Raw genomic sequence first — 17,052 nt, forward strand, 5'->3', positions numbered from 1 at the left:
ATAATGTTTATGCCGTTAGCATCGTTGTTGTCGTCATGGTGGGACCGACTGCGGTGAAATGGATGGCATCTCCCTCCCCCACGGTTGGTCCTGCACTGAGCAGGAGCGGGGGCTCATAAAAAATGTCGTTAGCCGGTGGGGGGCTAGTCTCATTCATAAATGTTTGTTCTTCAGTTCAATTTGTGGTGTAATTCGCTTCACTTGGTTGCTTTTCTGTTTCAGGAGCGCGTCGTGAGTATCGCGGAACAGTTTCTCTCTCAGGTTTTGTGGACTGACAGATCAGTGGACGTGGAAAACATTCCTTCAATTGTGGTGCGTCATCATCTGTTTTGATAAAAACCGCTGAAATTCAGACAGACTCTCAGGATCTCTAATTTAAAACAACTTCAGCTTCTTGAACCCATACAATTATCCACAGGACATGGGTTCACAATGATTTTTTTTAAAAAGATCATTTTCAAAGAAAAACTAAATTTTCTAAAAAATTTTTTCTGCAGTTTCGAGAAAAGGTAACTAGAAAAGTCCAAAGCTTTAAGGTCGGTAAGATGATAAAATTTTACCAGAGTAACAACCATTTGGGTAAGTGAAGAGGTCAAGTTTGGGAGGGGGGTGGGCTTTGTTGCTATATACCCCCACTCCCATCGCCACTTCCTCAATATTTAGTTTCCTGGCTTGCTATGATGTTTTCTATAATTTATCTCTAAATTATCGCGCTGGCTTTTCCATATTCGATGTTGTTTTGTGTTGTGTTATAGGACAGTCTGTACAGTATGTTTGAGAGTCGCTTCCTCATCCCCAAAATGGCACACTTCACTCTGTTCGACTTTTTCAGCTCACTCCAGCACTTCGCCGCAAATAACATAGTAAGACACCCTCACGACACGACTAGCCTCGGCTCTTTTTAGTTATTCCGCCCGACTTTGTAAATATCAAATTAAGAGAGCAGAAAATAAAATGCGCCCTTTGATTGGTTGAAATTATAAAATTATATACATTTGGCAAACTTAGTTGAAACAATGCGTTAGAAAAATTATTGCTGATGTGTTGTTAAGTTTTTTTGAGTGGAGCAAGTAAAAAAAACCGAGTGGAAAATCCCCCCCCCCCCTATTGAATCGTTTAACCGAGTTCGCTTGGGGAAACATTATTCACATAAATAGTTTTTGGTCGCTTCCACGAAAATATTTTTTCACCTACGCCATCTAAAGTGTCCCCGTTTGGTACTGTTTTAAGACATTCATCATGCGCCCATTTTTCAACTGTCAAATATATATATATATATATATATATATATATATATATATATTTTATAAATAATAAACAATTTTTCCAACTATAAACGACGCCACCCAAAGACCAAAATATCCACCACAACGTATGGCTCCGCCGATTACTATTCCGCAGTGATGTCCATTTAGAAAAAAAAATTTAAAATTAAAATGTTCAAGCAAGTTTTAAAAATTGTTGGCGTTAATGTGTGGATTCTTTATTTTACATTTCATTTTAAGTAAAAATTTAAACTAATTTAAAATTGTTTTTGAAATAAGCATCACTGCTATTCCGTTCTGATTCTCTCCAGGTACTTTTGACCCTGGTGCAGTGTGTCAGTGGTGACCTGGACTTCTCTTCTCTGAGGATCCTAGTGCATCTGGGCCAGCTGATCAAGTCCATCCAGTGGACTAGTCTGGATGACCTCTACTGGCTCATACATGTCGCATTTGACTTTCTGCCGGTTAGTTATCAGAATCGAGTTCTTTGTATGGCTTTTTTACGCATGAATGGATGCGGGTTTCGTACGAAGTTTTTTGAAACATCTTTTTTTGCTGTGGGTAAATAAGGAAAAGATAATCTTTTTTTCTTGTCACTTTCCAAAGTTTTCATCTTTACAGATAAATTGTTATGTCACATTAAGCCGGAAGATTTTTATCCAAGATGAAAAAACATACATTAATGCAAATCTTGCTTTAACAAATGGGTATTTTGTTAGTAAACTTAGGGGGAGGTGGGTTCAATGGGAATGATAGACCCCTCTTTTGTTTAGGCGGAGGAATGTGACAATCTGGTGTTGGATTATGTGTCCTTCAGCAAGAACTGTCTCAGTGCAGAACTAGTGATGCACTTCTTCTTCTATCTCACTCTGAAGAACAGAGACCCCAGGATCAGCCACGTTAGTTTTTGGCCAACTAATTAAACGGCGATAACAAGCTGATTGCACCAGCGAGCTTGCGAGCATTGTGTTATACTACGAGTCCACTTTTTTCAATCCAAATCGCGTAAAATAAGGCTCGTTTTAGTGGATCGTGTACCGCATAGAATTAACAGTTCAATACTATTTGTTCTCGCTTTATGAGTGGCTAGTGTTTCTGTTCGCTAAGCGTCAGTAGCTCGGTTGTGTTTAAAAGTGGACTTAGAAGCTTGTTGCATGTGGTTCAATCCCCACAATGGTATAGCGTTTTTCAAAACTCATTACACAAGTATAGCTTGTGTTATAGTATGAACTTTCTTTTTTTTCCAACCTAAGTCGCAAATATTGTTGCGATGCAATTGTTGCGACAACATGTGTTCATTTTGAAAGTGAATGCAAATGGATGCGGGTTTTGCCTATTTTATTGCCTATTTTATTGCCTATTTTGCCTATTTTATTGTGATTGTCGATTATGCGTAACTTTTAGTTTTTCGTTCATACCATTTTTTATGACACCGCGCAGAAAAACAACACTTTTGATTTTTTTGTATCTTCAAGACTGGTTGGTACATTCTGTGCTACTTGCACAGTAACCGTCTATCCTTGTTTGTATAAGCCTTGAAAATGAAGCCTTCTATAAGACTTGAAAAAATTGGATTTAGCATTGAAAACTGAAGCTTTGGGAATTATGATTTTATATGATTTCGCTCGTTTGTAAAGGCTAACCTTTGAACCTATTCTTTTTGACAAATGAATAATTCGCTTGAGTTTAATTTGCAAACTTTAGTTTTTTGAATCAAAGTGTCAAAAAATGGATTGTTGTTCAAATTTTATTTTGGGATCATTTTTATCACTTAAATTTTTGATTCACTGAATAATATTGAATTGTTTTCATGTTGGCAGATTTTTTGATGATTTGTATCAATTTTTTATATAGCAAATATGCAATATTATTTTGTTTGCTGAGCCTCTGTAAAGTTATCGGGGTACTGATCTAGCTGGTGCCGCGCCAACCGAAGACAAGTTATAATTGAGATTCAGCTACAATTGGGAATAGCCTTTGATTGTTAAAATGATAGCTGTCAATGATCTAAAGTTAATGCATGCCTAATTCCTTATCTAAAATTTTCAACTATTAAAAAATTTACTAGAGACATGCAAATATGAGTGAAAATCGAGCAGAAATATTGCTTAAGCAGTAGTGGTATCAGGTCTTTTTTTCATCTCTTTAATTTTTTCAAATTTATTCTATATATCAAATGAATGACAGAAAAATCAATGCCATGTTTTAGCTGCCGTAAGGCGACATGATTAAGAGCGATCATTCAGCTCAACGTTTAAGAACGATGAACTCGATTCTACTTCAAGGCTAGAGAGTACCTGCCCATTTCTTGCCCAAAATTTTGCGGTTACAGATTCATTTCAGTCTGAAAGGAACCAACTTAAATTAACAATGTATGCCCCGAAAAGCTTAATTTATAGCAGACCGATTCCGTCTACGAAATAACTTGAAATGTTTCAAAATTTCATAGCTCGAATAAAGTAAACTTCATTTTTCGCGAAGCGATTCGGTCTGTGAAATGACTTGAATTGTTTCAAAACTTCATCATTTGAATAGCTAGCTTAGAAATACCTAACTTTTTGGCTGTTGGTTATCAATGAACATAGTGAAGACATTATTGGGATCTTGTGGGTTTTTTTTTGTTTTTTTTTCAGGCAATGTCCTAAAATTTGATCTCTTTTTTGGCAGTTTGAATTTGAAATTCAATTGAAGCTCATTTGCCGAAGGAAAGGCAATTAAGCTCTCGAATTATGAAACTGGAAACGGCCCCTATTCGAATGACTTGAAGGTTCGAAAGCGGATTTGAAATTCTTGTTTTTCAACGTAATAGGTAAATACCTATTTGTCCAGTTTTGTCTTTTTGACCTAGTTCATAAAGTCTTTTTGAAATTTAAAAAACTTGAACGTTATATGTTTTTTCTTCGAAAATCGAAGGTTCCGAAAAATCTTTTTGTTTTAACGGTAGATGTTTTTCAAAAGTTTGTGTTCTATTTCCTTCAGCAACTAGAATGCAATCTACGCTCTCCAATAACGGATTACGAATGGCATGAAAAAATGTATTTGAATGAAAATAAGATTTAAAAAAAAAATTTCAAGCAGAATAAAAGACCCTTACTCTTCATCCAGTTTTCTTAAGTTAATTGTAAGAGAAACTTGTCAGGCATAAACGAACAAAGAGAAAAAGCGTTTAGTAATTTTGTTTTTGAGCGGGCTTTTGATTATGTTAGAATGATGACATATTTTTTCAAGTCTTTTCCAGTGGCTTTTCCCGGTAAAATGTTTCCGGTGGCTGCTGCTGCCCTGCCTTGGTAAATCAAAGTTCAATCTAAACATGCCTGAATAGTTGTCACATGTTTTTTGCTTAACCTGATTTTTAAGCGACGTTTATCAAGTGTTCTGATTACAAATTTTAAAAACTAAAACTAAGCCGTTAATAAAGCTAGGCTATCCCGAACTTCTAAAGAAATACTCGCGGATAATTGAAAATGATAATAACTTGTGTTCAGAGCGAAATTAGACTTTGTCAGTTCCCCTGTGCTGATCCGGGCTACATGAGCGAAATGGAGTTCACTATTGCCATCAATGACATGGTACACATGCACTCAGTGCCTCTGAGGACTCGGTTGTTCAACCAGGCACTGAAGGCACAGCAGCAGCAAAGACCGCGAGCCAGAAACCAGGATAATGCTAATGCTGCTGTTCTTGCTCCTGAAAAGGATAAGTCCAAGGTATTTTGCTCGGCTGAATTTATCAGATATTACTGAACGATGTGTTTTGTTTTAAGCGTAAGTTTGACTTCAGTTAAATAGTCAATTCAATTGATTTCCTACTGCATTGTGTGTATGAACTCAAATAGCATTTTTTTGCAAAAGAACATTGTGTTTTCAACTGAATAAAACATTGAAATTTAGACGAATTTGTTAAATTGAACGAGAATGAATAGAACGAGAACATATTAAGAAAATGGATCAAGGGAAAGTTTTTCGTTGCCATGTTACATTGAAAGTGTTTTTAAGGATTGATAGTTCCTAACTTCTCGCTGTTTTGGCTAAAAATTACTTCCAAAGGTTTGGGTATAATGGAAACTTTTCCGATCAATCCAATTTTCCCCATTCTGTTTTTTCCAGTCAATTCATTTTTTGCATGCTGTTGGCTTATTTTGAGCTCGCTATGTGTACCCTTTCCGACTAAAATAATCTTTGGATGCATTGTTGTTTGACAATCCAACTATTTCCTGGTTTGACAAGCTCACCTTATCATTTGCTAAATGTTGCGAAACAATGTAATTGAATTTTAATTTCGAAAGTAGTTTTTAATCCTGAGATTATCCAGCTGAAGCATAAGTTCACATATTGACGCATTTTTCATATTGGGTTAATTATATAAAGTAAATACCATATCACTGTTTAAGTGTAATGAACGTAGTGAGTTCTCTTATATATGCCTTGCTGATTTTTTTTTTAAATCTTAAAATTTATTCACGCTCAATTTTGATTTTTCGCAGCTTGACTTGTGATTTCTTTTTAAGTGCAGTGCATTTCTGTTGTTGAGAGGAAGACAAACTCCACTATCGAACAGTAAATTTGTAAAGGTCACGAAAAACGTGACCGACTTCTGATTTTTAAAATGGAAATTAATCATCAGATTTCCCAAGGAAATAAAAGTTTTACGTATTGATCCGGTTTTCTCACATTAGGTTAATTTTAACAAAAAAATGTCCAGCATAAATTGCTCTCAAATTCGAAGAGCTTTAAGGCAATCTTTTTTTTCTTCGAAAGGTGAAGGCTCTTTGAAAACACAAGTCGATTTTTTCAGTTTTCTGGCTTTCATTATTACTCTTTTGCAAATGTCAGTTGGCTATGATTATTTACTTTTTCTGACGCTCTCATTCTGAATCGTGTTCTAATAATTCTGATCTTTTCCGCTGGGATGGTTTTTCCGCTCTCTTCCACTTTCCCCATCTCTGTTCACAATCTGTTCACAATTGTTAGTTCGTTCACCATGTCAAGATTCATTGCATTATGATAACGTTAAAGTAATTTTTAAAATTGAAGTTTCGAGGTGGGAGAGCGGAAAAGAGCAGATTGTGAGCGTGTACTCTAGCAAGATTAGTCGCAGTTTCAAACTGTTTAAGCAACATAAACTTAACAAAATAGGTCAATTTAACGAACAAATACTAAATTAAACGAAATCGGACATCTAGTCATGACAATACCACAATTAGTTCAAGCGCGGTATCAGTATGAAGCGAACCTTTGCTCCGCTGCCCTTGTATTGAGTACAAGTTGTATTGTAGGCGTACTTCTTTATTTGCTCTAAATGATTATTGTTCTGCTTGTATTACGAGTTCAGTTTTTAAACCCAAATAGCATAATAAGCATGTTTTTAAATTCAGTATCTATCTAATGTTCATTCATGTATTTCACCCGACCCTGTTCTAAGCGCTTTATTTACACAAACAATGCTTGTGTCATAGTATGAACTATTTTTTTTCCCAACCTAAGTCGCAAATAATATTGCGACGCAAATATTGTTGCGATAAAATGTGTTCATTGAAAGTGTTCATTATGATCAATAGCAGCTGTTAAGTACAGTCAATTCTAAGGATATCAACACAGACTATTATTGTTCCGAATTTTGTAGCAAAAGTAAGGGAATATTTGTGCTCCGGGTGGTTTTTTTCTTCAGACAAATTTTGATTTTTTAAATTGCCATTTTTGACGGGATTTTTTTACATCATTCAAAAAATATTGCTGGCCTGAGCTTGAATTTGAAACGTTATTTCACCTGTGATCACTTTTCGTAAAGTTATGGGGGCTTAAAATTTGCCATTTTGGCCTATTTGGGACAATTAACGCGCGATATTTTTCGCGCTATTAACACGTAATCCGTCATAGAAATCGTTCCAAATTGGTTGAAGAAGGCTTATTTGCCATAATTGATTTGTTTTCAGGAGCGAATTTTATCACTTTGTACCAAATATGGCGTATGGGGGAATGTTTTTCAAAAAAAAATCTCAAATTTAAAAAAAGTTATCGTTTTTTTATTACAATTAATTTTTTCATATTATTACTGCTCTATAAACTGAGGCATGTTAGTTGGTAAATAACTGAGGCATGTTAGTTGGTAAGTGCAACTTCGCCTCTGCGTCTATAATTTACTTTTTACCTCGCGTCGAATTTGCTTTTAGCATAAGTTTTTTTGCTGTATTTACCATCTTTATAAATATATTTAAATAAACAAATCTGAAAAAGACTTGCATCGTATCGTTGAAAACTTAGAAAAATTGACCAGATTATGCAGCTAACTCACCTGTGGTGTTATACTGCGAAGCCGTTTTTCTTTCTAACCCGAGTCGCAAACTGAAGTGCTTATTTGGTGGCACTTTTGGTAAATTTTGTCTACCATTCATTCATAGCATTGGCAATTTGATAGTATATGTTAGCTGCTTTTAGTGATTGCCTACTGTTAAGCGACTGGGGTGCAGATGCGAGGATGTCAGACACCTAATGTAAGGTCCGTTGTTCGATTCAGGCATGTAGCAAAAGTTTCATGTTTCAAAGCTTGTTTCAGCCTTTTCAGGACTTTATTGGTGACTAGTGTTTTCCAGTTGTCCAGCGAGTGTGTCGCTGATGCGAGAAGTTGAGACCCTTAAAAACCAGGACTTTGATTCGATTCCGGCATATAGCAAAAGTTTAAATTTTTAAGAATAACTTTGTTTTTTCTTTCCATATTTCAATTTTTCAAAAACTTTTCAGAGCTTCTTCTTGCCGTTTTTCCGCTTGTCTTTGTAAAGTGCGGCTTCGCCTCTTCGTAATTTCTGATATGATTATTCTGCGAATTATGATAGTTCTCCGATTTGCTAGCATGTGTTTTATCTGCTTTATTTGTGCCTTCGGATTGCAAGGCGTTATGGAGCAGCTTTGAACTCAAAAGAACCAGATTCAGAGGTGAATGGTTGGCATTCCGTAGGCGGAATATTCTTTTTCTTTTTAACGATTATTACACTAGCGTCAGCTTAGTGTGTTATAAAGATTCTTTTTTTTCTAAACCAAGTCGCAAATATTGGTGCAACTTTTGGGGCACTTTTACAGCTTTTTGATAGCATGTGCTTTGACCTTCGAATAGCAATAAGTTAACACAGTTGATGCATTTTTAATTCATCAAATGAACCGAAAAAAGCTATTTTATTTGTTTCAAAGAACATAACAATAATATTAATAACTCGATTTCACAAATTTTCTAACTCGCAATATATCTCGCAATTTTTTCAAGTGCTTCATTTATAAATAATCTAGCTTTATATTTTGCGATTTGTTACATGCAACGTTTGTGTTGATGTCTTCAATTTGTTATATTCCACATCATTACTTACAAAATTGTGTCTATTTGTATTTGGTGCCACTTTTGCTGAATGGCTTGGGAATTTATTTGCATATGTAGCTGCTTTATTCGTGTCTAGTGTTTGGTGACTAGTGTTGTGCGACGGTGGTTAAGTGTGCGTGGCTGAGTGGTTAGTTGGTGAGATTCAAAATCTCTTGATTGCAGTAGGTCGCAGATCGAATCCTAGATCTAGCTTTTTTCTTATTGCACTTTCTAGGGCTGCTTTTTGTCGTGCTCTCATTAGTGCTAACGAAGCTGACAAGAAATTTTGAAAATTTGCCGTCCTATCTTCGAGAAAATCCTGTGTCCGCCCCTGTTTTAGTATATCATATCGATAATAAATTTACAATTATTATAATCAGGGGTGAATTTAGAGGACGATTCGACCCCATCGCCACCCCTTGAGAGGCACCCCTTGAGAGGCGAGGAGGGGGATCCTGGCAAAAAATGAGAAAGAATTTTCAAAAGTGACAAGTAAAAGCATTTGTGGTCTGTTTTTGCGAAAGTTTTTGAGACGCTGAAATTGTCCTATGCAAAGTAGGATCTTTATAGTGTTTTGTGAAAGCTTGGAAAATCATTTTGGTTGAAAATCCTCCCTGGAGAAAATACTAGATCCGCTTTTGACTTTACTGATTTTAGTAAGTTCTAGAGTATTGGCTAGATAGTGTTGCTGAATTTGATTATTACAGGGATTAGACAAGAGTAGAGGGAAGGAGGGAGGGGTGGTGTTTGAGACTCTGGTGAGAGTGGCTGCCTATCTGGAGTTGCTGGACTCCTTCGAGACTGCCAAGAAGAAATTCTCGGAAGGAGACAGAAACGAAAGACAAGCCGAATACCCTAAAGGTAAATATGAGTCTCAAAACCCTTTTTCCATGCTCAAATTTTATAAGAGCTGTCAGTTTCAAACTCGGCTGCATGGCTTTTGGTAATTTTTCTGCCTTAGTTTTTTGGATCTATTTTCTAACAACTTAGCGTCTAGCAACTTAGCATTTTTTGTTAATGGATTCATGGTGATGGCACAATGAATTGTTTGAAGTATAATTAGGCTTTTCAAAAAACATATTATTTACTTACAGCGGACTTCATTTAAGCTAGTGATAATAAAATTAAGCGATGTGACTATTAAATTTGATGTTTTTTGATCTTTTTTAAATCAGTATTTGGTAATATTGAGCATCACATCAGAGACGAGTAATCACGGTTAGCGACATACCTTCAAATTTTTCATTATTGTAAATCTTTTCTTGGAAATTTTCAATAGCGAGGTCAACCGTGTGATCTGATTGTTTGTTTTTCAAAACAGCAGATTACTTGTTTTAGGTCTGAAGATCCGAACTGTGGCTGATAAAAATCCAATCATCAGCGCTGACAGTCTGCTCAAACTCGCCAACAATTTCTCTCAGTAAGAAATATATTATCAACTTCCTGATCTGGTTTTTATCCTTAGATAAGCAAGGATATTGCAACCCAGTACCTGATTTTTCCCCCTCTCAGATATTTTATCTCAGGGTAATTGAAATTGGTCATCTTCCATTTGAGTCATGGTAATCTTTTTGCATCTAAATGTTTCAACAATGCAGTGGTGCCGGTTCTAGAGCTGAAAATTTTCATTTTATTTTCCGGAAATTTATTGATTTTTTGTCAGCTGTTGTGATATTGTCCCAATTGTTGTCGACCTTCTTCGAGTGTTTTATTTCAATAGGCTTATAAAAAGTTATTACTCTTGCTATATTTAGTTTTGAGCTGTGTAAATATAATTTTTTGGTTTTTTGTTTTTCGATGTTCACCAAAAATGTTTGTTAGTCATTTTTTTTAAATAGACGTCAGTTTTCTGGGCTGCATGACTTTTGGTTATTTTTTGCCTCAATTTTTTTAACTTATTTCTTAATAACTAAGTGTCGAAACTCTCGTCAGATTTGCTGAGTAAATTCATGCAAGTTGATGGCGCATCAAGTTGTTTGAAATGTAGTTCAGTTTTTCAAAAAGAAATCTAAATTTGGCCTGACTGTTTTTTCGTCTAAACAAGCATTTGCCAAGTGTCGCTTTAAATTTTTGAGTTGTCTAGAGTCGATGAACGTAGTTAAGACTCTTAGATAGGTCGTGATGATTTTTTCTTTTTTTAAGGAGAAGTCTTGAAAATTGTTTCGGCTCAAATTTACTTTTTCGCGGTGCGACTTTTGATTTCTCTTCAAGTTCAGTTTATTTTCTTTGTTTAACGGAAAGGAAACTCCACTATCGAACATCAAATTTTTAAAGGTCAAGAAAGTAAAGATTTTACCTATAGATACAGTTTTCTTAAATTGGGTTAATTTTATCATAAAAGTGTAATAAAATTTGATCTAGAGTTTCAAAGGGCTTGAATATCATCTATGTTTTCTTTTAAAAATTCGAAAGTTAATATTTTTTCAAAAAACAAGAGAGTATTTTTTCGTTCACTTGCGTTTACTGACTTTTTTCTAGCCGTCGGTCGACTTTGTTTTCTTTCTCAGTAATGGACTTAAGAGTGTAGTGTACATTTCTTGGCCTTGTGTATAAACTTCTTTTTTGCTCAAGAATTTAAATAGATTGATTTCCTAATTTTTCAAAGTTTTTGTAGATTTTTTAATTGTTTTCAATTGCGAGAGCAAGTGACTTGTAATCTTCTGCTGGAATTTTTCGTCAATTGGTTTCTGCTTTGTTTTTTGGCGCAGTCACCCTATTTCAGGATGGGTGGGGTGTAAAAGCTTCAAGTCTCTCAAGAAAATTAATGACACAACTTTTTGGCAATTTCGGGCTCAACGGGTGACGAACCAAGTTTTGTTGGCTTTAGTAGTCACTCGGTCAATAAAATTGCATTAAATTTTTTGAAATTCGCATTTCAGTCTCTAGTTTATTTCGCTCCGCTGCGCCATTCTCTTTGAAAAATCAGTTTTTTTTTTCAAATAATTTTTTCCGTTTTTGTATCAGGTATAAGAAAGAATTGGATATCGGCGTGTGCTCTAATGATCTTGCTGTTTAATTTGTTTTGGTAGGATTTTGCAAATTTCTTAGTGTATTTCGTATTTTTTGGACCACAATTAAAATTTCATTAATTTTTTGCGGCGTTTCCATCTCTTAGTTTTGTGCTCGAATTTTTATAAAGTTTGCGATGCTCAAAGAATTATCATATTAAAGGTTATGCTGAAATGCTGAGAAATTTTTTTTGGTAATGCTGAGAGAAAAGTTTTTGGCATACTCTGAGCCGATTCGCTCTATGAAAACACTTGACAAGTTTCAAAGGTTGGCCACTTGAATGGCTTTCGTCGAAAAACTTTCGTAGCGAAACTATTTCACATATGAAGTAACTTGAAAATTATCAAAATTTTCATCGCTTAAATGGCTTGTTTATTAAAACTTGTTATTTCTGCAAAGCGATTCACAGATTGAAAGAGCCCGACAATTTTTTTCAGCTTTTCAACGCTTGAGTGACTTGCTAAAAAAGGTTTTTGCGAATCAATTTACGGTATGAAATAACTTAATGGACTTCAAAGTTTCATCGCTTAAAACGTCTTGCTTGGAGAGCCTATTTTTTTTGCGACGCGATTTGAAGCAATCTCATGAACAATTTCGAAATTGCTAGAAAGGCTTGCTCAGAAAAAAATTGCGAACTGATTCCAGCTGAAATATTTTGAAAGATTTCAAATTTAAATGCTTGGAATGAATAGCTTGCAGCGAAAAACTTTAAACTTTGCAATCCGATAAATTGGAATAACCTTAAGTTATTCAAAGTTTCATTGCTGGAATAGTTTTCTCAGAACTAACTTTGCGTGGCGATTGATTATTGGAGACGGGTTTGCAAGTTTTTGTTTCATTAACAGTTTTTTCTATCATCTGTTTTTGCCTGTATTTGTGAAAGGCGAATTAGCCCCTGCATTGACGTTGATCTCTTAGTATGATCTTTCCGAATAGTTTTTTTTTTCGCTTAATCGTTTTTTAAAAATCTATAGCTAGAAAAATAACATTGAAATTGTTTCAGACGAGAAAGGAGCAGAATAATGAGAAATATGCAGGCAAGCATTGACAAAGTTACGTCAACTAAGAAATGAGCTCAATCCAAATTTTCATTGTTTTCAGAGACATAATTCAGGCATTTTCTTTTGTAAATATGTACTGCGAGTTGTAACTATGTATGTATAATAATCTTATTTTATAAATCCAACTAAAAGTGCTGATTCAAAGTCCTAAACTTGTAAAATCGTAATGTGTAATTGTAAATTTGACTGTTTTTTTTCTAAAATTAAGGATAATATGGGTAAAAACAGTATACAGTCACAAAACCATTGGCGACCAGGTAAAAAATAGCCAGAAGACGATCCAAAACACTCGCCATCAGCGTCCACTCCTGAACTATTAGGTCCGCCTCCTGATTATTACTCCCTGCATCAGAATGTTCCGAGGGTAAACCTTTTACTATGGTCTCGCTTAAATTTGTAAGATTCAGAATTAAGGTCTCAAGAATGGAACAGTGTACTGAGCAACACTGCCCTTGACCTTTTATGTTTGAGGTCATAGTGGTGTTCTGCAAGTGATTACTGTTGAAATTATAAGTGTTCTGCAAGTGATTGTTACTGATGTTATTCAGATTGGGGTTTGTGCGGTAAATCGAACGAGTATTCGCAGAGAGTGTGCATTGGCTTTCGGCTTTGAGACAATCCTCGTCTATTCGGCTGTATAAGCACTGGGAGGGAATCGATCCGTTGTTTTCTAGTTGAGCATGTCTCTCGTACATAGGATCTGTAGATCTAAAAAGAAGAACCTCATACAGAATGCATGATTTACTGACTGTTCTGAGCATTTTTTTTTGGTTCCGATTATTGAAAAATGGGGAGGAACTTTGTATTCGGGTGTTTTCAATTTTTTCTTCGCGAAACCAGGTACCGCAAATGATCATCGGAATGATGAAATATATTATCTAAACCGTTCCAGTCGTGATGTGAATGACATCAAAAAATTTCCAAAGATTTGTCAGATTGTTGAGAAAAACTGACTGAAAATGTTGGAGTTTTAGTTCCCTTTCGAGCGAGTAAAGTGAGCGAGCAGGTTTGATATACAAGTGCAAGCCGCAAAATTTTTATTCACAACCTGAAAATTTAATTTAACTACAGTGAAATTAGTTTTAAAATTTTTTTCAACGCCATCTTGGGTGTACAAAGTTCAAATTTTTTAAAAATAAAGTTTGATCAATTTGCCTATTTTATGATGACTGCCGAATATGCTTTAGCTACAGGCTTTTGTCTAGATATGCCTTAGTTACAGGCTTTTGTCTAGATATGCCTTAGTTACAGGCTTTTGTCTTTTTGCTGATCTTTTATCACGGATAAAAACAAAACTAATTTTAAAAACTGTAAAAATTCTTAGTAGTTTTTTTTTTAGAAATATGGCCGCAACATTGTGCTTCTTGCACAGCGACAAGTTATCCTGGTTGTTATGTAGTTATTGAGAAAATAAAAGATTCTTAACACATTTTTAAGAGTGTAATTTGCAAGATATATCAAAACCGAATAAGTACTTTTTTCGTGTTAACAATTTGATTTGAAAAAAAAACACTGGACAGCTTAACTTAAAATTAACTCAACTTCTTGGGTTTTCCCACCTGCGAACTTTAGCTAGAGGTAACGACTACGACTGGGACGGTAAATGTATTAGGTTCAAAAAATATTCAGTGTGAAAAAAAACTTGGTCTATCTTTTGTCGGATTCTGTTCTCTGCTTTTTTGTGGCTAGTGCTTGTAACTAATAAGGCTTCCGTGGCTGAGTGGTTATTTTGTGAGAGTTATAATCGCTACGTCGCAGATTGAATCTGAGACGTAGCCGAATTTTCACTCATTCGAAGCCTATTTCTACTTTCTTATTGCACCTTTTATTGTTTTCTCGCAAGCTAATTTTTGTTAAATGCTCGCGAGTGTTTGCGAAGCGAAGCTTCACATCTGTGTTGCAAAACTATTTAAATAGGTAATATCGGCTTCGTACATTAAGCGTTGAAATTGCGACAGCCAGGTATAAATAAATGTAGTAAATAGTAGAATTACAGTTGAATGACCAATTTAAACTGCTGGGGATTCTTTCTAGCCAGCATGCATTTCGAAAAATGCTACTAAAAATTTCAAATAAAAAATACAAAAAAAAGCAAAATTGTCAAAATTGAGTGTGTAGGAAAAAATAACATCACTAAAAGCTGGTTAAATAAAAAAATTGTGATTAAAGAGATTAATGAGACTTTGATTCACTGGAACAACAGCTCAACATATTTGTTTCGTGAAGCTCAAAAAAAACTAAGTTTTTTCTACAGTCACCTTTGGCGTCCGTAAACACTAACTTTGAGAGGGAGCGCGCGTAACGAAGCGTTCTTTTAGCATGGCAGGTTTTTTATTAATTATTTCCAATAAGCAGAATTTTCTAAAATAAAATAGAAAAATTGTAGTATTTTACAAGAAGAGCTTCGAAAATCAGTTCGGGCGACCAAAGAAAAAGTTGCCTTTTTCGATTTTGTACTAAATTCCGCCCCGCTCCGTTTGATAAAATCTTAGATCCAACCTCGTGTTAGAACATCATGTTACTGATGTCTATACGGTAATGTCAACCACACCAACTCAGCAACGCTTAAAAATACAGGATGAGTATAATAATAATAATAATAATAATAATGAATTCAGAGTTTAAACAAAGTATAAACTCAAGGGGGGTAAGCCCCGAAAGATAATTACAAATTCGGCCGAAAGATAATTACAAAACATGAGGCGCCAAGAGCATGCATCAAGTTCGTTGTAGTTGTTCAGGAAGTGCGACCAGTAAAGATTTGTAAGTCTTTGTTTCAGGCCAGATGAAAAGAAATCGACTACGTGATTGAGTTTATTCACAAAATTTGTAGCGATGTACCAAAAGTTTTTTCTACACTTCGCTTTATTTGTACTTCTTGTTTGGATGATATCATGAGTTGAGACCCTAGTACCGGTAAAGTTGGTGAAGAATACATATTGTGACCAATCATAGTCGTATTTATCGGTGATGATGTCAGAAAACAAAAGTAGACTGTGCATTTCCATTTAAAGAGATAATGGTAGCAGCTCTAGGAGATGAAGTTTTTCTTTGTAGCTCAGGTGTGTTGGGTAGTTGAGGATCCAGGAGGTTGATTTCCTTTGCACTGATTCAATAACTCTGAGGTATCCTTTATTGAAATACAAACACTGGGAGCCATAGGTCAATATTGGTACAATGTATCCACAATATAAAGCAGCTTTGAGTTTTTGGTTGATGTACGGCGAAGAGTTTCTTTTAATCATGTAGAAAGCTTGCATTTCCCACTGTTGATTCGCATTTTATTCTCTTCGCACCACTGCATAAGTGTATTGGCATCTAGTTGTAAGCTTGCGGGATACAAATTTGTAATCATCAGCAAAACCGAACGGAGCAGAGTGGATGCCGTCGGGTAGGTCGTTAATATAAATCAAAAACAAAAGCGGACCCAGGATAGATCCTTGCGGTACCCCACTTGTGATCAGCAATGGTATAGAGATATTGTCGCCAATCTTGACTCTTTGTGTTCGATGGCTCAGGTAGCTTTCAATCAACTGGAGAAGTTTTCCTCGAATCCCGATGTTGTATAGTTTGGCTAGAAGTTTTCTGTGACAAACTTTGTCGAACGCCTTTTCAAAGTCTATAAATAGCACGTGCAAATCAGTTGAATTTTCGTCTAAGCCACTGTAGATGTTATCGAGAAAACTCAGCATCTGTAAAACTGAAGTTCTTTTAGGCCGAAACCCGTACTGAGAACAATTTAATGTAGGACGGAAGTGTTGATAGAGGGCGTCGAATATGATTCTTTCGAAGACTTTTGAAAGTGCTGGAAGAAGTGTTACAGGCCTGTAGTTTGAGACATTTTGTTTGTCGCCCCTTTGTGAACGGGGATGGTTAGTCCGTGTTTCTACTGCTCAGGAAAGACTCCTTTGTTCTTACAGGTTCGCTTTAGGAGGGTCATTGATTTGACGTTAGATATATTCTTCAGTAGGATGTTTGGTATACCATCGCATCCTCGGGCTTTGGCCAAAGACAGTTTCGAGACTACATTGCTGACTATTTGGTCGTTGATTGTGATTGACCCCAATTTGCTCGCAGGCTCAGATTCAAGATCGTATATAGCAGTAGTAGTTTCTGGAGGAGAGAACACGCTATCGAAATAGCGATTGAGGAGGTTGGCTTTGTCAGCATCGCTGGAAGCTGAAATGCTTCCCCACTTTAGAATAGGAAGAGTTTGGTGGCTGCGTCGTATGCTTCTGAAATACTTGTGCATTTTAGAGAAATTCCGATCCATGAATGTTTTGCTTTCGAATTCAGTCTGATCGAGCCTCAGTTGTGCACGGACTTTTTCTTCAGTGATGTTTGTTTTCGTTTCATTTGGGTTCTTGGCTTTA

General features: G+C 35.6%; 2 protein-coding genes across 2 annotated transcripts in view; one reads left to right on the forward strand and one right to left on the reverse strand.

The window, feature by feature from the left end:
- Positions 1–12,853, forward strand: part of LOC134853869 (uncharacterized) — a 224,251-nt gene extending 211,398 nt beyond the window's left edge. Inside the window, exons 18-25 of the mRNA XM_063869821.1 lie at positions 223–312; positions 756–863; positions 1,577–1,729; positions 2,039–2,164; positions 4,751–4,972; positions 9,317–9,470; positions 9,948–10,029; positions 12,622–12,853. Coding sequence (XP_063725891.1) covers positions 223–312; positions 756–863; positions 1,577–1,729; positions 2,039–2,164; positions 4,751–4,972; positions 9,317–9,470; positions 9,948–10,029; positions 12,622–12,691 — 1,005 coding nt within the window. The 3' untranslated portion in view covers positions 12,692–12,853. The remainder of the gene's footprint in view (positions 1–222; positions 313–755; positions 864–1,576; positions 1,730–2,038; positions 2,165–4,750; positions 4,973–9,316; positions 9,471–9,947; positions 10,030–12,621) is intronic.
- Positions 12,854–12,882: 29 nt separating this feature from the next.
- The window catches only part of LOC134853870 (acetylcholine receptor subunit beta-like 2), an 83,567-nt gene continuing 79,397 nt past the window's right edge, over positions 12,883–17,052 (reverse strand). The window contains exon 6 of the mRNA XM_063869822.1: positions 12,883–13,387. Coding sequence (XP_063725892.1) covers positions 12,883–13,387 — 505 coding nt within the window. The remainder of the gene's footprint in view (positions 13,388–17,052) is intronic.

The sequence above is a fragment of the Symsagittifera roscoffensis genome, chromosome 9 (assembly GCF_963678635.1).
Source record: "Symsagittifera roscoffensis chromosome 9, txSymRosc1.1, whole genome shotgun sequence".
NCBI lineage: Eukaryota > Metazoa > Xenacoelomorpha > Acoela > Convolutidae > Symsagittifera > Symsagittifera roscoffensis.